General features: G+C 42.1%; 1 protein-coding gene across 2 annotated transcripts in view; it reads left to right on the forward strand.

Moving 5' to 3' along the window:
* The window catches only part of fndc5a (fibronectin type III domain containing 5a), a 29492-nt gene extending 6290 nt beyond the window's left edge, over nucleotides 1–23202 (forward strand). Inside the window, exons 2-6 of one of the 2 annotated variants that reach the window (XR_001963381.2) lie at nucleotides 11546–11661; nucleotides 12699–12897; nucleotides 19221–19310; nucleotides 19420–19625; nucleotides 20022–20101. Coding sequence is in view for 1 of the 2 variants with exons in the window: in XM_018697840.2 (XP_018553356.1) it covers nucleotides 11546–11661; nucleotides 12699–12897; nucleotides 19221–19310; nucleotides 19420–19553; nucleotides 20022–20081 (599 nt within the window). In the remaining variant the exon portion in view is untranslated. Of the gene's footprint in view, nucleotides 1–11545; nucleotides 11662–12698; nucleotides 12898–19220; nucleotides 19311–19419; nucleotides 19626–20021 lie in introns of both variants that reach the window. The other variant, XM_018697840.2, reaches the window with a different exon arrangement.
* Nucleotides 23203–23607: the final 405 nt, after the last annotated feature.

Raw genomic sequence — 23607 nt, forward strand, 5'->3', positions numbered from 1 at the left:
GCTTTTTTAAATGTAGAATTAATTAATTAATTTGTTAAACTGTTGTCATTTTGTCATACAAAGACACCACAGAATCATATAGGATTGGGTGGTATAAGGAAGTTGCCGTTACATTACAAGCTAGCATATCTTCAAAAAATGACACAACAGATAGATCTTTTGTAAATGTTGGTATTTATTTATTTACTTATGCGTACACAGAGAAATATAGGTTTCAGAGTAAGCAGTTATTCATAAAGTTTAGAGTAAGAAACATCAGAATATGCTAACCTTACTGCTGTTATTTAATCATTTGTAATTTAAAGTCTTCAAGGTTTATTCATCATTAAGCAGCATTTTATTAAGTTTACATCAACCATATTACATCTTTTACCTTTAAACAAATCATATATTAACAAGCTAACATTAGCGTTGGTTTGGTAGCAATGCAACAGTTACACCTGGAAGTTACAGGGTGGAAATATTTAGTAACAGCTGATCTCTACATAAGAATTAGTTTTTGTAGTGTGAACATTTACAGTAGAAGGAGGCTGAAGGTTGAATTTACAAACAGCTGGTACAACCAGCTTCATCAGGTGCAGAGTGCCGCATACACATTACTAGGAAAAGCTCAAAAATAAACACCCATATCTGAATAACTTTCAAAATCAGATCTGACCTTCATGTCTACAACTAAATCCATAAATCACTGAAATATGTAATCTACTGTAAAATACTGTAATAAACATATATGATCCATCTTAGCTTCAAGTTTGAATACATTAAAAGCCAACAACCATTCAAATCTGTACACCAGAATATTTCAGGGTTTATTTTAGACATTTCATGGGATAGTGATATTCTTCATCACCATAGGATGTAAAATACAGTAAGACTCATTTCCTCCTTTCCTACATCACACAGCTTCTGTTTCCTTCTATTCTCAGCTGTGCAACTAAGATCTTTGGCTTCCTGATGAACTAGATGAAACATACAGAATGACTGAGGCTCATACTTTTGTTTAAAATGCATACATATACTTTTTTGTTCTTTGAACTTAGTTCTCTCACAGAATTTTTTGTTTCAGCAGCAAGCACACAGGTATTTTTAGTGTGCAGGTGTACAGTGATCTGTGTGTAAATACAGGGCGAGCTTTAGAGTACAAAGATGAAGCTAGAACGTATTTATTAACCTGGCTCGACACAGTCTGTATTTCTGGAACACAGAACTGGGGCTGGGACACGCAAAAAGAAAAAAAAGTCTGTCCTCCCTGTAGCTTTGCTGTTGTTACCGTGTCAATACTGCCCAGATAATCTTTTTTAATCTTCCTCACAGCCTGTCACATTCTAATTGTCACCTGACAGGCTGAATTAAACAAACCGAGATGATCCATTTTCACAATGGCCTTTCAGAGTCTTCTCACATAAGTGGCAGTACTGCTGAGTGTTTGTATCAACATACTACTGCTGCTGCTCTTTCCTCTGGCACCTCGTCACCCTCTTCTTCAATACAAAGAAACTCTTTTGAGGTCTTTTTTGAGAGCTTGCCAGTGGCTTAGTGTGGCGCAGATGAATACAGCGATGGCCTTGTGGTTGATAGCGAGGGCTCGTGTGTGCTAAAGCTTTCAGATCAGATGGCAACACAAGGATTAAGACCAAACAGCAGAAGCTGTTGCAAAGAAAATAATTGAGATCTTAATTTTTTGCCTCAGAAATTGTTTTTAATGTGATGCTCTTTGGAAGCTTTTCTTTTACCATGTTCACATTTATTCAGTGATGTCAGGTTGAATCTTGTATTTTTTGCCAAAAATGGAATGGAACGGGCATCAGAGGACAGATTGGCACAATCATCTGGACACAGGGCCTGTGGGAGAAGGAGATGGCAAAGCCAAAAGACTGACGTGGCAGCAGCAGCTCTCTGACGCAGTCTGTCGTCTGTCCAGTGTCACGTCTGAATGTACGAAGGTGGAGGGGGCGTCTAAGCTGCCATTTGGAGGCAATCAATGCCATGGATGTAAAGATGTTTGTCTGCGTCACAGATAGTTATTTGTATGTGTACATGAGTGCACGTTTTTTCACCAGGTCTTGAAGCCTCATTTATAAAACCAGTGCTGTGTGAACTAACAAGAAAATAATTATTTAACAAATACAAGTGCTGAAATGTTCGCATTTCACCTGTTGTGCATCCATCTGTTTGTTGGACAAAAGTAGCAAGAAAGGTTACAACAAAAACATCACAGACAGTTAGGTTAATATTTTATCTTGTCTTCTACAAGATTTCCAGTCTTTCTACAGCTCATGTATTGTTATACAATCAGCTATATGCACAAATGTGGTTACACCACAGACACCTTCAGTAATGATAGTTTACTATGTATTCATTATGTTGGCTTGGTTGAGTGTGGAGTTTGGTTGTGTGTCTGCAGCTGAGGAATCGTTTCACTCCATAATTACACCTGAGTACCATCAGGGGTTTACTGGTATGCATGGTCAATAACTCTAAATATACACACATTCTCCAGCACAGAGGATATTGATAAGTTGGATTTAAAGCATAGAAATGAGCGTTCATATGATTTTAGCACACAGCTTTGTGTAGGCCCCTGGATTCCTCCTCCTCCACTTCTCCTCAGCAGCCCAGCAGAGCATAAAAATAATATTTTTGTTTTGGCGCTGGGCAGTCGAACCCTATGTGTGTGTGTGTGTGTGTGTGTGTGTGTGTGTGTGGTGTGTGTGTGAGAGAGAGTGTGTGGGGGGGGTTTTGCATACAGGCGGGCCCTTGGAGAAGTTACCTGCAACTATCCTTACCAAGACACAGACACACACTTTTGCTTGTTTGACTCTTTTGTTTTGAGGCGTAAATGTGTGTTATTGTCAGTGTGTGTGTGTGTGTGTGTGTGTGTGAGAGAGAGAGAGTGAGTGATTCAGCTTCCCTGATCAGACTCTGGGAGCTGCAAGTCTGGTTTTGGTGGGTGGGCCTCAGTCCTCAGTCAGGAGCCAGTAGTCAGTCACACAGCATACGTTGGTCTCAGGGGAATACTTACTGGAGAGAGACACGGAGATGAAGACAGTGACGGGTGGAGAGAAAGCAAACGATTCTATGCAGAAGGGAAAAAGTGTCAGCGTTAGAGGCACGAGAGGAGAAGACAAATCCACAGAGAGACAGAGAGCTAGTGGCAAAAGGAGCGAGTGAAACATGGAGGAATCAGAGAGAGAGTATTATTCAGGTTCTCCCCGTCCACCTGCCTGTGACACCAATTCTCCCAGGCAGCTACTGTAGGCGTTACTTCACCAGCTGCGCCCGAGTCCTCGGCAAGGCTGGGAGAACTCCTCAGAGAGACAGAGATGGAGAGAAGCTACAGTACATGTGAAGGGGAAGACAGAGGAAAGTGTATTATCAAGTGCTAATATCATATTCACAATCTTTTAGTCCCATATTAATGCTGTTTCCCTGCCCTGGGGGGGGGGCTGCTTTGAGAGTAGATTTCATTAGCAGTGGGCTTGTCAAATAATCAGCCTCACGGCGCTCCTTTGCCTTTCTGAATTAGCTGGCTTGCATTCTCTCTGCACACAATGCTGCATTGATTTTCATACCCTGCCTTTTGACATTTAATTAGAGAAAAGTGTGCACGCGTGCGTGTGTGTTGTCCATCTGATAGAAAGAGAAAGATGCTGTTTTGCAACCCCACCCTCCCCATCTCAGCATTCTCATGGCCAGCAGGTTCGGAAAATTCATTTCCTGTGAGTAAATAACTCATTTCTCTGCAAAGGGACAAAAAGACCCTTAGGTGTGATTATTTGACGGCGCTGGGCCGCTGTGTACAGAGACAGAGAACGCACACAGGCTCTGTTCAGCATGCACACATGCGGAAAACACACACCCACAGCTTCCTACACACACAAACACACGCTCTGTGGCTGTTAAGGGAAGACATCTTGAATTAATTCAAAATTAAAAACTATAGGTGGACAATATTCCAGCCCTAAGAACAACTCCTCCTTTATTATCCTACACTGTAAAGCAGCTGATCAGCAGCCAGTGTGTGAGTAGCATGAGGCTAATCAATAGTAGAATAGTACATGAGTGAGTCACAGCCAGGCTACCGTCTCCCCTTTTCACCCACCACCTCCTCTCTACACCCAGATTCCCATTGAAGTGTCAGTTACAGGCAGAGAGCTTTACATACCAGGCTACAGAGGAGCTGCCAAAAAAGCCCCAGTGTAGTATCTGTACAGAAATGCAGCAAGGAGCGTTGGAGAGACAGACAGAGATGAAAAGAAGGAGAGACAAAAACAGATAGACGGTGAGGGCATGTGTGCATGTGAGGGGGAGGTTTAGCACCAAGAGTCCATTGCAGCCTAGAAAATAGGCGTTGAAAGCAAAAGTAAATAGAGGAGGAAATACAGGAGATGTATGAGGTGGATTTCCTCTGACAGGGAGGTGGTGGATACAGATCCAAAAAGCTCTGGCACTTGTGTGAGACAAACAGCAGGAAGGAAGAAGAAGAAAAGAGGACATCCATAGGAGAGATCCCCTTTTGTGGTTTATGTAACATTTTGAGCAGCCGTATGGAAAAGTGGCGGCGTGGCTGTGAAACAGTAGGCTGCCTCTAATGAAAAAGGCATCATGGGCAATCAATTATAAAACATGACACAGCGTTACAGTGTGACTCGGCTGCGTACACAAGCATTAGATAGAACTTCTAAATTATTCACCAGATGCTGTAGCTCCTAAATGAAACACATTAACGTGTCACACTGTGATCCTCCTGACTTGTGTGTGTGAGTGTGTGAGTGTATGCTGTATGTGTGTATCCACAAGGACGAGACCACGTGCCAGGGTCTCCTCTGACACATGGCAAGGGCAAACTTCAGATCAGCACAAAATCCTGATGGCTCTATCATGGCACATTAACTATGAATGAGGGGGAGCCAGGGTCCCTGCCAGCTGCATGTACACTAACCCCCGAGAGCTCAGCGCGGCCGCAGCTTACAAAGCTCTGAGACTCCACAACATGTTAGCGATGGAAACGAGCAGCAAGCGATTGTAATTCCCCATTTTATAGCTGCTAATTCCCCCATGGGTGCTCGCCGTTACGGTCGCAGCACAAGTTTTATTTCCTCCCCTCTTCCAAAGTGTTCCTTTAAATGCACCCTGCCTTTCGCGATCCTCTCCCACCTGCTGGTTTTTGCACCTTCCATACAAAGTGACTGTTTACTTACTATTAGCCATGAAATGAGCTTAAGTAGTTTGAGTTGCTAAACATGAATTAGCAGCAGCACAGTGATCTGCAAAGCGATTCAACAAAAAGAACAGGAAGTAACAAACACCCAGGGCTCGCCTCTAAAATGCCAGATAGCAGTGGAACATGATGTAGCTAACAGGCAGTTTTCATGTTAGTTCACAAGCCCTACAGACTAACTCATTAGCATCCCGGGGAGCAGAACCAGCCCAGGGGCCAGACTCTGAGAAATGCATTTCTAAGCATTAATAAGGTGCTACACATCAGTAATATCTCCCCACGGGGGCAGATGGAAGCTGGTACACCAACCTGCTAGCTTTCATGAGCCCCCGCTGTCGGCTCAGGTTTCACACTGAATCACACTGTTTCAGCTGAGCGGGGGTTACAAATGTAGTGTAGCTGAACAGGTTGAAAAATGTTCTTATATGCACAGTGGAGGCAGAAGATTGGCTATATTACTAATAACATAATCCAACAGGCTTGTCTCACAACAGGCATTTTTGACTTGTCACAACAGGAAAAACAGAGGTGTTATTACAGACATTAATGTAGATTCTGTTCTGTTCCAGTGTCCCAGTGAGCTGAAGCAGCTTAATGTTATTCAGCCATAAGGACTTTGACCTGTGTTTTTCTACTGTGATATATCAAAATGTAATCCAAACCTGATTCATTTCATTCAGGAAAAAATAGATTTACACATTTAAATAAATGATGGTGAAAGATTATCCCCCTGACCCAAGGCTGGAGCATCAACCAGGCATAGTGGGCAACCTCAGGTTCCCAGAAACCTCTGGATCACTGTGTGGAAATTAGTTTTTTGTAATTATTATTATGAATTGAAAGTTGTGGGGGGAAAGAACCACAAATGTATAATGTTAAATTGAATAATAGTAGCCTGAAGATAAGAACTGTTAGTGGGCCCTGTATCAAAAAACACCATCATTATTTCAGTTGACATAATGCGTACTTCTAAATATATTTTTGTTTAATCGATGTACCACAAACTAGCAGATACACAGTAAACTTGTGGCAGGATAAAGCTGCAGAAAGTTCTGCATACTTACACCTTGTAGCAACGTGAATTTTTATTCATCCATATAAAATATCCAGATAATGTGTAGACTGCACATGAATACCAGGTGTAAATGAGATCCACCACTCAAAATGATTGTTGGCAGGAAAACTAATCCCATAGAGACAGACGGAGGGAAAAATACAGCATTAGCATTGCAAAATAAGAGTTACGCATCTGGTAAAATGAAAGAAAAAGTTTGTTCTTTGCAGTACACAATGTGCCCAGGTTACCTGCTGCAATATGTCTCCATCTATAAATCCACTCAGAAATGCACTCACTTTAAAAGCAGTGAACTTTGTCGGGAAGTGTGCAGACACAGAGCAAACTTAAAGGAGATCCAGAGGTGGAGTAAGGACGGAGAGATGGCAGCAGGCCTGGAGGAGGTGTGGGAGGAGTGATCCTGTCTTTCTGATGTTGACAGAGAGATGAGGAGAACGTTCATTAAATGATTATTGGCTTCATGAAGCAGGACTTTTCACTGTGTGTATTCACAGCATGTCTGTGTGTAAATACAGTCAAGGAGAGGAAGTAAAGTTGCTGTTTCACCACACACAAACACACAAACACACACACACACACACTCCTGGTGAGTTCTCTAATGAACAGGGATATTAAGGAGCTGTCACCCTTCAAACTGCTCAGCATGGAATTGACACCTAGCTGTCATTCTGATCATCATTGGACAAACACAAGATACCCACGCATACATGAGCATGCACACGCACACTCTCACACACACACACACACCAGGGACATCTATCATGGCTCAAAGTCACCCCCATCTCTCAGGGTGAGGCAGACTGTGTGTCAGAGCAATGAGAGAGAGTTTATGAAGACATCTGTCTGGTGTTTCATTAGAGCTGACTCTCATGTTGTGGATATTTAAGGCACACGGTCATGGCCCACGTCAGCTCTCATCGTCCCTCTGCGTAACGTAGTCATACAGGGGAGAGGAGATGGACAAAGACAGACAAAAAGTGACCGGAAGCTGTGGGACGTGAGGACACTCAGAGATGATTTAATCTTGTTTTTAAGAGAGCTATGGAGAAATAACAAGGGCATTTATTTATTTTTTATTTTTACAAAACTACTCCCTACCTTGTCACAGTCTCCTGCAATCTATATGTAATACTTTAACCTTTTTTCATCTCCTCTTATTTAAACTTGGAGTCTCAGACAGAGACACAGTAATTCACTTACACAATTCAACAGGCAGTCAGAGCACTATATACAATAAAGGAGGGAGAAAACAAAAGAAATGCCACACTCTACAAATTAGTTATAGACATCAATGAAAACTTGAGATATCATTATTTTAACATCATCCAGCAGGAAAAGAATTTCTCATTTCAAAGAGGTTTGCAGCCGGCCTGTTTCATTTTAAAGAGCAAAGGGAAAGTGGTCTCACCAAGATCAGAAATATGGAGGCTTTATTCATAGCTAACCAGCTCTGTGCAAAATTATAGGATTTAAAAAACACGAGAAGTGAGGTACAGAGCTTCACAAGGAGAGCTTTATAGATCAGGCTGTTGTTAGGCAATTGTTGAGAAGAAAGAAGGGAAGAGTGACACCAGAGTGATTCTATTATCACTTCAAGAGGATAACATTTTCTATTCCATTCATGTAGTTAACAAAAGTCATGTTAAAAGTCAGAATCAGTTTCCGCCTTCATTTCTTTCTCTTCTCTTTCTTCCTTCTTTACAGTCTAAAAAGGCAGTCAACTGATTTCACCACTTGCTCAGCATGACAAGTATTTTTCAGCTTATGAAAACAGCTGCAGGTGCTTTGTCCAGTCTGGGAAAATGACCCCGATGATGTCACAGTGATGTAATCAGGGTTACCTCAAATTGTGTTTGGAAAGATATAATAAAAGACACCTGTGTTTGAAAACTGTATGAAAGCTGTCAGCCAGACTTAATATCATAGATAACTGAAGTACTCCTTTAATGTCCTATACTGTCTTTATAGGTCCAGTTCTTGTTAGGACTGCAAAAGGAGGAAGACTAGAGAGATATTTGCAATTTTGAAGAACTTTTTATCTTGTGTAAACAAAGCAATGGTCTGTGGCAGAGTCACAGAAATTAATTCTGTTCCCTGAGGGGCTTTAGGAGCTAAACGTTAGCTGTCACTGTGTTTGAGAGCAACATTAGCGCATGAGAAACCGGCAAAGAGTGAGAGGGGACTCGCTGAGAGATAATGAGTTTGATTTGTGACTTCCTCAGTCCCATCACCCGAGACGGCCCGTCCCTCAGGCAAACAAACAGCCGACAGTAAACAAAAGCAAAGCCACTTCAAACATCAGAGTCAGCCGCCTTGATGAAGAGATGAGGCAGGTTTCCATCCTGCCGTCTACAGTTAGTCAGGCCATTCATCAAAACATCAGCAGCAGGAGGGGAGGAAACATGTTACTGCTGTGGATACGCCGCGCTGCGTCTGAATGTACAGTATGTCAGTGTGTATACTGCAGCCCATCATCCTGTAATTACCAGCCGCGTGATCTGTCCCCGTCGCAGGGCAAGTGAGCGTTAACCTATTCAACAACTCACTGACTGCAGTCAGTTCTCTGAATTAGATTTATGTCCCATTAAAGACAGCACTGAGACTGACCACTTCTCATTCCTATTCATCTCTTCAGTTCTGCTGAAGTGATTCATGAGAACTGCTGTCTGCTGCGATGCAAAGGTATAACATTACAGTCTCCTCATGGTTCAGTATGATACAGGATACAGGTTTTACCATTACAATATTTGATATTTTAATATGAATGAAAGCACAACCTGTCTGGGTGTACCCCCCCCTCACCCAGTGTCAGCTGGGATTGGCTGCAGCCCCAGCACCACCTTCATAGGATAAGCAGTATAGATAATGGATAGATGGATGAAAGCAAATTGTGACATTAACAAGTTGAACAGTGGAATCCACTAGTTGTTTTGGGGGAAAATACACTCTATACAATACAACATATATTTAATGGCTAAAATTCAGAAACTCAAATATAATGCAGGAAGTAAATTGTGCTCTAGGTAAGAAATATGCATCAATCTTTGAATGGCAGCATTTAAAAATGTAACCAGCCAGTAGCATGTTTTAGAATTGAAAGTAACCTACAGCTGAGTGTACAGACATGGAGAAGTATATTTAAAAAGATATGATAAAATATAAAGGAGTGAATAACAAACAATGGCCTGAGGTAGACACTGGACACGCTTCAGACACCTTAATGTGAATACAGCATATTCAGATGAACTGATGATGATTATTGATGGATTCTTTTTTGCCATGTCAACATTTTCAGGCCCCTCAAGCATTAAGTACATCTAAATATAAACAAAGGAGCATGCTATAGGAGTCGTGACTGAGTAGATGCATTTCTGTATCACAATATATATTTAGAGTCAACAGTCTGAACAGTTTTTGTCCATTATGGCATTATTTGTTTACACTTCAAATGATTTTTATAAGAGAAGAAAATGAAAGCGGTTGTGTAAACAGTGTGAGAGGAAAATCTATTTCCCACTAATCTGAGGCAAACTGATAGGTTCTCCTTTACTGCAGGCGCTTTGATCATCTGATCTGCACACACGCTTGTGTAAGACTGTAGCCATTAGGTGTGTGTTGTGTGTGTGTGTGTGTGTGTGTGTGTGTGTGTGTGTGTGTGTGTGTGTGTGTGTGTGTGTGTGTGTTGTGCAGACTGGAGCAGTGCATACAGTAATTAAAGGGAGTCTTATTTGGAGGCAGCTGAGGCAACCAAACTACATGTGGACACACACACACACACACAGTCTCACACTTAATTATATAATGAAACCAAATAATTATTCTCAAATCTTGTAGTGTGTGACCCTAATTAAACTAAAGGTGTGTTTGGAACACGAGGCATGACACCTAGCTGAAAACAGACACAGCCACAGCCTCTCTCTCGCACACACACACACGTTGCTGTTGTACTTAGAGTTTGGGATATTTTGCTGATGTTAACTGTGTCCAAAATCATCAATGCACATTTAATTTCATTCTTGATATTCAGCTTCCCAAAAATACTGAAACTGGTTAGTCACTTCAGGTCAGAGTCAGCAGCAGAATTTCATGAGAATGTTCTTTGGTCAGTGTTAAAACTTTCATTATGCTCAGCTACAAAGCAGCCTCACCAGTTTCAATTAAAGTGAGCCAGAGAGACAGAGAGGGACTGATGAAACCATATTACTGTCTATCTTTGGAGACCACCAGGAGGTAAAAACCAGGCTCATGAACTCATGAAAATAAAACTAAGATTTGAAAGGCTGGGGTCAAGTTTAAGAGTAAAAATGTGAATGTCTGAGAGCAGCTGTGTACCATAGTGTTCTGTTTCTATTTCACGAGGCTGCATCCTTTTTGTTTGTACATATGTTATATGTTGTATTTTGTCTGGGATTAAATCTTCTTTCTACTTGCTGCTGCAACATTCACTAAGATTGTGTGGGGTCTTAACCAAGTGTGGAATTGAGAGCTTTAAATAAATTGTTTGGTATTTGAATAGTTGTCATCAGGTAAGCACATACAGACAGACAAAAGGACAGGAGTGCAGTAGGGACAGGTTTTCATTGGCACAGTTATGGTCGGTTTACCTCTTGTTAGTTCATGGCCAGGTAGATTTGGGCTGTTTGTGGATGTAAAATGTCTTTGAACCATGAATGTACCAGTCCATCTAATAGATGTGGAAATATTTGAGCTGGTGGTGCAAGAGGAAGTGGCTCACTAAAGTCATAAGACTCATTCTCTGGGGACCATGAAATTTCAATCAATCCAATAGTCCAATTGACCAGTTGATCAATATCGCCATCCTGAGAGCCACACTGGATAAAAACATTAAAATTAATTTTTAAATGTTCACATAAAGTTTTAAACAGTTTGAAATAGAGTTTAACTTTCAAAATTCAATTTCAACCTTTCAAATCTCTGATTCAATTTCATGAATGATTGATTATGCCTCAGAATGTATTGATCTGTCCACATCTTACCTACTGTAGTGTCCTCTGAGTCTTGGGCAGCACCACTGTAACACTCTGAGGATTTGTTCTGCGTTTCTGTCATCAGTTCCACCCTCCATAATGGATTCTGCTGAGCCATTTATTTACACCACTGAATTTGGCTACCTGCCACACTGCTGGTCATTTCTGCAACTGGTGGGAATATAATGGAGCCAAACTTCTCATTTGTTTCATACCACAGAAGATCTAAGGAGGCTTTTGTTTATCTCTCTCTGTTTGCAGATAGCTTGTCGCCTCCTGTCAATGTGACCATCAAAGCGCTGAAAGCAAACTCTGCTGTGGTGACATGGGACATCCCCGAGGGAGACTCAGTCATTGGCTTTGCCATCACACAGCAGGTAAGTGACGCTAGTCAAACACAAACACAGACTAATTAAATTAAGTTGTGGTTCATCACTGGTTGTGTTCTGCCATGTCCACTTCTCTTTATTGTGACGTTCCCTTGCTCTGAGTCAGTGAGCATTATGGGTATTATCACATGACGCTGGATCCTGTTGGACTGCTTATCTGCTCTCTGACAACAGCAGGCTGTGACAGCTATGTGAAACAGGGAAAGTGATATTATCTGCTGCCATCACACACACATACACACACACACACACATATAAACATACTAACTCACATCCACTACTCTGTTCCAACCCACACTTTATTTGCATTAGCTTACGTGGGACAGGCCGTTTTCTTAATCTGCTTTTTAGCTTTCTTGCAAAGTGTTCTGCAAGAAGATTAATACTGCACATGTATCTGTCCTCTAAATATGAGGCTAAAGCTGTGAGACAGCTAGCTTAGCTTAGCATATAGACCAAAGGCAAGGGAAACAGAAAGCCTGACTCTTTCCCAAGGTTAGACAATCTGCCAGCAGTACCTCTGAAGCTCAGTATTTTAACATTGTATCTGGTTTACTTAATCTATAAAAATAAATTGGGTTAAACAGAGCCAGGCTAACTTCGCCCCCTGCTTTCAGTCTTAATGCTAAGCTAAGCTAACTGACTCCTAGCTCGAGCTTCGTATTTAGTGTACAGACCTGAGAGTGACATCAGTCTTCTCTTGTAACTGTTGGCAAGAAAACAAATGAGGATATTTCCATAACCTGAAGTAGTGCTTTAACATTGAGCTTTATTTGTCAGTGTAAAAATGTAAAGTGAAAAGTTTCTTTCAAACATCATTATACAAAAATGTCACACCAGTTGGCCTCTTGAGCAGCCAAACTATCCCTTCAGTTGGCGAAATAGTCAATTCTGTGTGATTTTAAAGCCTAAGCTTCTGCCTTGTGGACAGTCAATGTACAACTACTGTTAGAAAGCATACGACTGAGGACAAAACATCTGTCCTCCTGCTGTAAACCATGTTCTCCCATGTTGTGCTCCAACAGAAGAAAGACGTGCGCATGCTGCGATTCATCCAGGAAGTCAACACCACCACACGCTCCTGTGCATTATGGGACTTGGAGGAAGAGACAGACTACATTGTGCATGTCCAGTCCATCAGCATGACAGGGACGAGCCCGCTGAGCGAACCGCTGCGCTTCCGAACTCCAAAGGAGGCCGAGACTCAGGCCTCTAAGAGTAAAGGTAGAGAGACAAAACACACACACAAATACGAACACTTGCTCAGTCATCCAACATATCCACACTTACAGGGGAAAAAAACACACACACATTTCTTCACTCTGTTTGTGCCCTTTTCATGAAAGTGAGTGCAGAGGGGACTTGGCCTTTTGACAATATCTTGACTGATTTTGTCTAAAGACCAATAAAAATCAATAGACACACAAAGCGTGAAATGAAATTTCACAACAGAGTGCTCTTGAAGCCCGCCCCCACTGACCACAACTCGGGAAGAAAACAGCTGAGGGTGGTGTGTACTTCATTGTGTATTGACGTACCTCTGTGGGCCTCACCCTGCATGCACCCGGTGCAACTGCACGGTAAACCAAAATGAGGAGAGGCATTTATCACACGCAGAGAGGAGATGGTCAGAGCTGCGAGGGGTGGTGGATCGATGCGCTTTTGGCTGAAGTCCTGCTCCATCTATTCTTCCTCTCATTTACACTCATCTCTCATGTGAGCTGCCATTATACTCCGATACGTCCCGGGGTGTGAAGCCAGAAAGAAGTCTGAACTTCTGGTACTGTAGCGAGCGGGCTGACAGAGACACAAAGGACATGAATACAATCATCACAGAGCACTGAAGACATGTACTCTCCACCACTGAGGCCTAATTAGCACAGAAAGTGTGGTCTGCATGTTGTTTCTGTGAGAGGAAGAAAAATGACAGAAATCAATAACTGCACAGGCTCCAGATAAAAAAAGTGTGTGCATGCACATTTCACGCACTTTCTTTTCAAATATGATTCTCTCTCCTGCTGTTTTCCAAAGACATGAAGACAGAGCAGCTCATGTACAATGCACAGGAATAAACAGAAGTGCCTCATAGTTGACACAGGCATGGTTTTACTGAGAGCGGTGATTAAATTTTTAGAAGGAAGAAAAAGTTCAACACTGAGTTGAAGATTGATACCGCTCTACTACCATGTCTATACACTAAACATGAAGCTAGTGCCAGAAGCCGGTTAACTTAGCTTGACACTGGTAGCAGGGAAACAGCTTTAATCCAGTGCCTAAAACAGAAAACTGATGTTTTTACACTTTGTTTTTAACAAGTTAAACAAACGTGATATAACGTGTTAATTTATTAGCTTTAGATGTGCTGGTACGCAGATTTTGTTACATTTAGAGAGGCTAGCCGAAGGGCTAGGAGGGCTAAGCTACAGCAGACTTTTGGCTTTAGCTTCATAATGTTGTGTGTATGACTGTGGTATCGTTCTTCTCATCTAACTCTCAGCAAGAAAGCAAATAAGTGTATTTTCCAAAAATATTGATTTATTCTTTAAAATGTTGACATCATCCCTATGTCCCAGAGATTGACCCATTCCAGTTTTAAATGAGGCTGTTGAGTGGAGTGCAGTTGATGCCTCTGTGAATGTTTGTTTGCTTGGTTTATTTGGAAGGCTGTTAAAGGAAGCAGCACTCGGCCTCAGTTCATTCATCCATTCCCCAAAAATGTAAGATTTCCACATATTGGCAGGCTCGGCACACACACACACACACACACACACACACACACAAACACACACTCACAAGAACACACACACCGAGTCAAAGTCCCTGTTCGCTGCAAAGCAAAAAACATTTCCCTGCTCCTCCACCACCATGCACGTTTCACAAAGCAAATCTCCACAGAGCAGGTCTGTGATTCATCATCCTTCACTCGTACTCAACAACAACTTCTCAGTTTTAACACAGCACCAGACATCCTTCACTGTCTCATTTGCGCTGCCTGCTCAAGGATGTCTGTTTAATTAGCTTAGCTACATTGAAACAATGAAGTCTTTTGATGACAGATGAACAGATGTTTTTCAAGTCAGTCAATTTGTAATTCACTGTAAAATATGTAGATTTGGGATTGGGATCAGTGTTAGTTCATTTTCCAGAAGAGCAAAACGGTGATTTGTTTAATTCCCCCAGGATATGTGGGGTTTTTATACTTTATTGACACTTTATTTAGTAAGATTTGCACATTTAGACACATAATGGATATTACAGGTAATAATTTATCATTTTAATTTGTTCATCAGCAGGAACAACATAAACTGAGGTGTTCACATTGCGAAGTTGAATTATTATTATTTCTAAGTTTAATTCAATTCAATTCCATTTTATTTATATAGCGCAGAATAACAACAAAAGTCATCTCAAGGCAATTTTCATATAGAGCAGGTCTAGACCATACTCTTTAAAATAGGTATTTACAGAGAGAGACCCAACAGATCCCACCGTGAGCAAGCAGTACGCAACTGTGGCAAGGAAAAACTTCCTTTTAAGAGGCAGAACCGGACTCAGGGTTGGCGGCCATCTGCCTCGATCGGCTGGGTTGAGGGAGGGTGGGGTGGAGGGAGTGTAGAGAATAGCGAGAGAAGAACATATCATAACATTTACCTTTCATCAAAGGAACTATAAGTAGGAGAAGCAATGTATGGTTGGTTTAAAAGATGGATGGACAAAAAGAAAAACAAAGTTGGTCTTGTACTGCAGATAATTGCAGTAGGGGGTGTGGGAGAGAGTCTCTCAGTACAGCTGTTAGTCCTTTGTCTCGATATGACAGGCGACCGATCCCGAGAAGAAAAGGGAGGTTTTCACCATCCTCACTCAACTGCTCAGCCCTTCTGTTCTGCCGTATCACGCTGATCTCAGTGGAAAGAGCAAAGGATGAGCTCCAAATGCTGGATTATTCCACATTTCTTCTCATTTCCTATTTCACAATAGGTTTAAGCTTCAGGAGATCAAAGAATGCGAGAGAGAAAGATGGAGAAAAAAAACAGAACAACCTGTGCACAAGATAGACGGAAGAGACAATGAATCAGAGAAAGAGAGGAGGGGGAGGAACAGAGAGTGACAGAGACGGGAACAAGGAAAGAAGTCACAGAGGAGGAAGATAAATCCTGACAATTAAATGTTAAAAACACACAAACTATGGGTGTTTTCACACAGATGTACATGTAGACTTTCCCTGGGCAAATCACCAGACACACAAACATGGGAAATAAAAAGCAAAAAAAGGCTCATTGGCTTCCTCAGTTCTATTAAAGGGAAAACTTTCTTTCTCTGTGGCCCCACAGGAAAATTCTCAAAAATTGGGATGGAACAAAAGTTTCTCTTTTCTTCAGTCACAGAGTAGTTTCATATATATATGTCAAAACGGGGCTGCAGCAAAGTGCTGTTTCCCCAGACAGCATCACTCAGCTCTGCTACATCCCAAAGGATGCACAAAACTTTTACACTGTGTGGCCACTGAAATGAAGGCAGCCATATTAAAGACAAAGGACAAATCCTACATGGCATTGTCACCGTAATGAAATGTGTCAACTTTTGGAATAACACTTAATTGCTTTCTTTCAGTGAATCAAATGAGAAAATCAGTATTAGTCTCATGTCTGTGTGTTAAGTGCAGAGCTAAATCAGGACATGGTTAGCCTAGCTTAGCATAAAGACAGGAAATGGGGGAAGCAGTTAGTTGAGTTCTGATTACAGAGTAAAGAAAAAATGCAGAAAAAAGGGGCTCAGCACCTCAGTTTTTCTAAAATCCTGGCTGTGGCCCTGCAGCCCTGGACATCTTTAGCACAGGTTGCTAGATTGAGTACTGGGCTTTTGTTAAGTTGACAGACTCACGGAGAAACAGATGCGAAAGCACCAAACTCTGTGCCCCAAGTTTTTGACTCTGGCTTTGTATTGAAATTTGTCAGACGCTCAATCTGGAATAACAACAGGTGAATCGTTGCCATGTCACAACAATACATCATCCAGTAGTAATGTTAGCATATCCATGTTTGTAGAGAACGTCAAAGTGCTTTAGGTTTGGAAGCAACATTATAATTACTATAAGTGACAAAACTGTGTCAGGTTCTTCACAGCAGAAATTTTTTATCTCACTGAATTTATGATAACATAGAAATATTCTGGTGCTGAAACATAAAAAGTGAATGGAACTTTAAAGCTATTAATTCATAAAATATGGAGCCTCGTCTATAGCTTGGTCAGTGAGCATCAGCTGTTACAGCTGACCTGTTAGCCCCGGTGAGGCCAACTGGCAACAGTGTCAGGCGCCTCGGGCTTTTCTGCTTTGATTAGTTAATACTGGGCAACAGAGGCCAATCGATCAGCAGAATTGCTTGTTGCTAAAAGCTACTGGAGCGTGAGGTTCCTGCCACACTGGGCCCTCCAAATGTCACCCATTGCATCTAATATAAGGAAAGGAGTGCTTTCTCCGCTGCGGTGAACTTTAGATCAAGCCTCTGACTTCCACAACACTCAGCAGTACAAGAAAAAGTTACTATGTGTTGTTGCTTTGTTCGATAGAAACCTGCAGGCATCCGCGTGCGGATTGCCGATTGCAAACAGCAAGAAAAACACACATTGCTCTCTTTAATACCTCTCCCGATGGTCATTTGACTTCAAAGATGATGATGGAGTTTTATTGAGGTTGGTGTGAACCGATCTTGACTGCTGTGATGAACTTTTTTCCATTGCTTCATTTCTCTATCACACTCTAATATCAAAGGATCCCCAATGGCCCCGATGAAACCTTAACTACTCTCTTCATGTTCTGCCTCTGTGTGATGTTTTGACTCCATCAGGCGCTCCTAGAATTTGGTCTCAGTGATAACGCATAAGTACATCTCCAGTGCCGCATGTGTGAAGTCAATCTTTTGAAAATCATCACTTCTTTCAACAGTTCGCCTTTCTGCTGCAACCAAGATCCTTATCAACACCTGTGCTACCCGTTCCCTGCTATTACTGTGCTACACCTGTAATTTAAGGTGTAATGGCAACGGGCACCAGTATCCCTTGTGGATGTGCAAAGATTAGACTGAGATCTGAATGGGCAAAAGCACTCGATTCATTGAACATTTAGGAAATCAGACAGGTGTGAAATAGTGACATGAACACTGTGTGAGATTCAAGAGCTTAAAGGAAGACAGGAGACTGTGCAAGACAGTTCAAGATCTCAAGAGTCAGAATATATACCTTGAACTGCAACTGTCTAAAATAAAAGCAGAGCACATCAATGAAACCCCAAATGTATAAAATGACTGAGCAGTTCAGTTCAGTCAGGTCTGCTGCCGCTGTACAACAACATTCACCGAGAACATAGAAACCAAAGACAGGTTTTCTCCTCTCAGGATAAAAACTGGGGGTTGATGTAAATACGGATATCATTCTAAGTTGTTTATATGGGGACAAGCTGTTCAACCATGGTGCTTCCCAAGATTATTAGACTCAGAAAGCCCAATTCAAGAGGACTCTCCAGCCTGTCCTCTGCTGGTGATTACCAATACTGCAGCAGAAGGCAAACCAGCCCTTAAAAAATGCAAAGGATCTGAAGAATTTCTCCAATGAATGTGTGCATAAAGAAAAGTAAACATCCTACTATCTGGGGAAAAAAGGAAGAGGCTGTGTCACTGTGCAAAAACTGAAAAAGGCCTGGCAATGCACGATCAAAGTTAAAGAAGTGTGCAGTTGGCAGGAATCGAGGCCAAGCCATAAGACAGAACTTATGGCTATGTGGTCACGGGAGATATGCGTAGCAGGTGCAGTGACAAAATTAATGATCTAATTAAAAATGACCATGACATGGTTCATAAGCCTGTAGATAAAAACCATGAAAAGCAATTAAAAGAGTATTACTGAAGTTTGCAGGGATTATACTATCCCAGTTGTTAATAACCTGTACACAGACTGTTGTTTAGACCCCTGTAGGGACTGTACACAAATGATCAGGGAGGGGAGGGGAGACCTGAATCATATATTTCACTTTTTTGATATCTGCATGTTATATCAGCAAAATACAAACCCCATCTCTGATCTCGACACCTTAATCCGTCAACTGGTTTTACTCTGAGGAAACTGATGTGACGTTGTAATAACACGCACAGGATTTTGTGTGTTCATAGAGCAACCTGGCTATTCTTATTACAAGAGACCTGCACTGCATAAACACACTGATGTTGACTTGTTTGCCTCCGAGCACAGTGTGTTTGAAGTGTCAGTCATTAGACTCAGTGAAAACCCTGATTTTATAGAAAAACATTTTTGCTGATATGTTGTATAATATGCTGATAAAAAGCCAATTAAGCTGCTTGTCTTCCAAACACTGACTTGCCTCAAGACTGAGAAACACTCCCACCTCCTTCTGCAACGATGCAAAAGCTAAAAGGGAAATTGTCCAAACTTCAGGTCACAGTGGAAAGTAAGACCATGCTGGTATTATCAATGGAAAAATCAACTGAAAAATTTCCTGTAATAGATTTCTAAATGTTTCTTCTTGACTCCTTCAGACGAAGTGACGATGGAGGAAGTGGGCCAGACCACCCAGCTGAGGGCAGGGGAGCTCATCATCATCGTGGTGGTACTTATCATGTGGGCAGGTGAGGACATAACTGTTAGATAAACCTGGATCAGACAGCTTCACAGGCATTACCTCTGTTTATAACCTTACTCTAAATAAGAGAAAAACTCTCTGTCTCTCCCCCCCAGGTGTGATCGCTCTCTTCTGTCGCCAGTATGACATAATCAAAGACAACGAGCCCAACAACAACAAGGATAAAGCCAAAAACTCCTCAGAGTGCAGCACTCCTGAGCACCCAACGGGGGGGCTGTTGCGCAGTAAGGTATAACCCACCCCACCCCCTCCTCCTCCTCCTCTCCCCGGGTGCCTCCCCCCTCTCAACGGCGCCGGGCAGGTGAATGGTCCCGGCCACTTCTAGACTTTTTCCACTGACACCTCACGCTTACTCATAGTGTCATCTGAGCATCAGCTTCAGGCTAACACTGCTTCAACGTCGCACCACTACGTGTATGACTGTGCAGCATCCAGCAACAACCAGCGAAAACACTCTAGCCATTGCTTCTCTTGTGATCAATGCACAGAGCCCCATACCATATTCATCTCCTGTGTCAAAGCCAGAGCAGAAAACAAGTCAAAAACAAATCTTTATTCCTTTTTTTCACTTGCCCCAAACATCAATAAAACATCCGAGTGCAGAGGCATCCTCATGCTCAGTGAAGAAGCTTATTGTGTGATTCCTGTGAGTCCTCCAGCCTTCTCATACCTGTCATCTTCCTCTTTCCTCCCACAGTTCCCCAAGAACAACAACAACAACAATAGGATGCCATCTGTCAACATCATCGAGGTGTGACTGCCAGGACGTCTTCTTTTTATCCAAAAGACTTTGTGTTCTTGCAAACAAAGCCAGGCCCCCTTTTAAAGCCCATCTGCTTTTGTCAGGATGAGGCTGGGACTCTGGGCCCCTCAGCAGTGCCCACTACTCTCCTTTGGCATAGGGCACTGGCGCTGAAGCGGAGACTCCAGCGGTCAGACGCGGCCTTGACCAGGGCCGGTCTGAGAGCAGAGCCAGCAGCAGAGAGACTGTGGTGGGAGTTGAGCGGCCGCATCGTGCTCAGTGACTACTGTACCATGGGGGAGGGGGCCAAATGGCTCCGGTGGTGGAGAGACTGCAGATAAAACAACCCCAGGGACCAAAGCCGATAAACAGAGCCAGAGACCTTTTCATTCTCTCTCTCTCTCTCTTTCTCTCTCTCTCTCTCTCTCTCTCTCTCTCTCTCTCTCTCTCTCCCTCTCCCCCACAGTCACCTCTTTTTTTCCTCCATCTTTCAGTGACCACAAACCTGGACATTTTCCATCTCTGGGAAGCACTGAGATGCATCCACTTTGTCCAAATCATCCCCTGTACCTTAATCTCATCTTCCTTATTTTCCTCATAACATCCTGTTTTCTACTCTTTCTTAATCGAAGGGAAATACTGTAGATGATTCAGCTGTAACACTTTACTTCTCTAATTTTTAACATGGTGCCACCAGAACAGTCCTGTTGTTCTGGTACTGTTATTTTTTTTTTTTCTTTTCTTTTTTTCTCCCTAACTGAAACTCTTTGCCGTCCTGCGGGAAATGTTTTCATTCTGGCGAGCTCGTTTTCCCCCCTCAGGGAATCCAGACTCCACCTGGCCAATTTCGGAGCCAATACTTGGATGTGCTGCAATGACGCCAGAGCAGCTTTAGAGGGATCGCGCGGCTCACCACCAGAGCTGAGTCACCCGGAAAAAAGACGGAACTCATTAACTCATACTGAAAGAACGTCTCTGATCTGAATGCAGTGAAGTCCATAACATTCAGTCACATTTCCTTTTTTTTTGACTTTCTCTTAACTTATTTCACGCTTTTATTCTGAAATGTTACATTCCATGTCCAGGATGAGCCCTTTAGTATTTTTCCTTGTGTCTTTTCTCTTTGAGGGTGATGAATTTCAAAGCATTTCTGGGGAGGAAAAGGAACCGCCATAATGGAGTGCATTCATCTAATTAATGAACTTTAAAAAAGGGGCTGGACTCTATGGACATCCACAGAGAAGTGGACTGAAGAGATCCCTTAAATCAGCAATAACAGCCCTCAGTGGAGCACTGAAGTGAGGACTCAAACTGTGTAGCCTCTTCGCCCGAAACTCAACCTCCCAGCATGCAACGTTCAGACAGATGAACAAACTTATTACGAGGGTATTCACACTGAGCCTTGTTTGCAGGTGATTCCTCTCCTTAACATTCACAGAGAAGTCTTTCAGCGCTGTTGTAAAAACTTTGGTTTCCTGATGGCGAGCATGGGAAAAAAAAAAAAAAACTTTTTACAGGCCCAATCTTCAACCCTAAGACTTCTTTATGACATCCTGAACAGATGTCACCAAGACAGAAGGGCTTCTATCGAGACTTTTTTTTTTCTCAATTCAAAGTCAATATTTGTGTTGAACTCCATGTTGAAGAGGCTAAGCATAATGATAAGGGATCTACTGTAGCCATACGGTACTGTGCTCTGTATACTGTGAGGGAACTAGACAGCAAATGGTGTATCTGAGGGCTGATTCAAACTCAGTAGTACTGCCTTAAAAATAATTATATCTTATGATTTAGCTAGTAAGATGGAAGGCCTCACATCTTACATATGCGTCATATGCTTTACCTTTCATATAATATTTAAATGTGCAAGTAAAAGGAAACATTACAGATAGACCGAGCTGAGACCAGTCGGAAATTGTGGAGGAAACGTTTGACATTTAATGTGTACATACATTTTATATTTCACTCTTGTTTGGTGGTGTCAGTCTAGAGAGCCTTTTATGAAATATGACAAGATGAACATGGGAATTGTATAGACTCATAACGTAAGAGCTGAACAGAGGTGAAAATGTGTTAGATTTTTTTTCTTTGTTAATACACAGCTGTAAAAGTCCTGTTATTAATGAGCTTTTTCATAGCACTCCTCTACTGTCATGTATTTCTATTACATTATGTCATTGTGTTGTTAATGTGCAGTAAGAAAAGACTCTTTTTGATGAGGACAGTGATTTGGAAAAAACAAAGTGGTGGATATTTTAAATAGTCATCCAAACATAATGGTAAAGAGCCATTCACCTGCTGGGAATCTCTATTGACAAGGCTGAGCGGTAAACACTCTTGTTCCGCATGGACTCCATCCCATTTCGCAACGCACCAGCAAGTCATTTATTGTAAACACAGACAAATACATGTGTGCAAACACACATAACAGGTCAGAGCTCCCATAGAGTTGAGTGTAGTGGAGAGAGAGAGAGGTGGTTAAGAGAGAGTACCGAAGGTTATGATTGGGTAGAGTGGGTAGAATGATGACTAATGCAATGGCTTTTATCATTCCCTCCCTCCCTCTCTCTCTCTCGTCTTCCACTCTTAATAAGAAAGGAAAAGCTCAGGATTGTGCTCCCCCAACAAGCACTGATTCATGTCAGCGGCAAGAGTGGGTTTTAAGTTTTTTTGTTTTGTTTTTTTTTAAAAGTTAAGTCCCAGACAAGGGAACAGGGAGAAGGAGAGAGGCCTCCCTGACTGATTAACCCAGACATTTAAGCTGTTGCCAGGACAAACTTGGTGAAGCCTCCAAACGGTGTTCTGCTGCATTACCCAGAGTGATCAGCACTTCACCCAAAACTTCTGCGGCTGAGGGCCGAATCCATTTTTCCCCAGGCACACTGCGCCGGTAGCAAGCTCTACAATCGATAGGCATCCATCCACGCAGTAATAGATAATGATGATTGTCTCAGGATGATTTCTTTGAACTAGGGGCCATGCCTTAGGTTTGCCAGCAATATATTTCTCTGCAGGCACTCTTTATTTACCTTCCTCCTCCCCCTCGCTTAAATGAGTACAACTTCAGCTAGCAACACGTTTACTTTTAAAGCTGTCACAGATTTGACTGAATAAAGTGAGTGTATCATCATCTTCAGATTATGGTGCACTCCTATGTTGTCACTGTAAATACTGTATTCCTTATTACTAATTTAAATGTAGGGCTATTGTGCAGGTTGTTGTCCAACGTTAACCTTAAAAGGAACAGTTTAACATTTTTGGTTACTTTTTTTGCAGAGTCAGATGAGAAGATCGATACCACTTTCAGATCTATATGAATATGAACTTATAACCAGCAGCTGACTAGCTTAGGTTAGCATAAGGACTGGAAACATATTTTGTTACCTTTGGACAGAGCTATGCTAGCATCTCCCACCTGTTTCCAGTCTTTATGCTAAACTATGCTAACCAGTCGCTGACTGGAGCAACACAGCTCATACTGACCCTCTCACCTAATTCTTAAGGGAAAAAAACTGAGTGAGTGCATCTCTGAAAACTACTC

Source organism: Lates calcarifer, linkage group LG19 (assembly GCF_001640805.2).
Source record: "Lates calcarifer isolate ASB-BC8 linkage group LG19, TLL_Latcal_v3, whole genome shotgun sequence".
Classification (NCBI taxonomy): domain Eukaryota; kingdom Metazoa; phylum Chordata; class Actinopteri; family Centropomidae; genus Lates; species Lates calcarifer.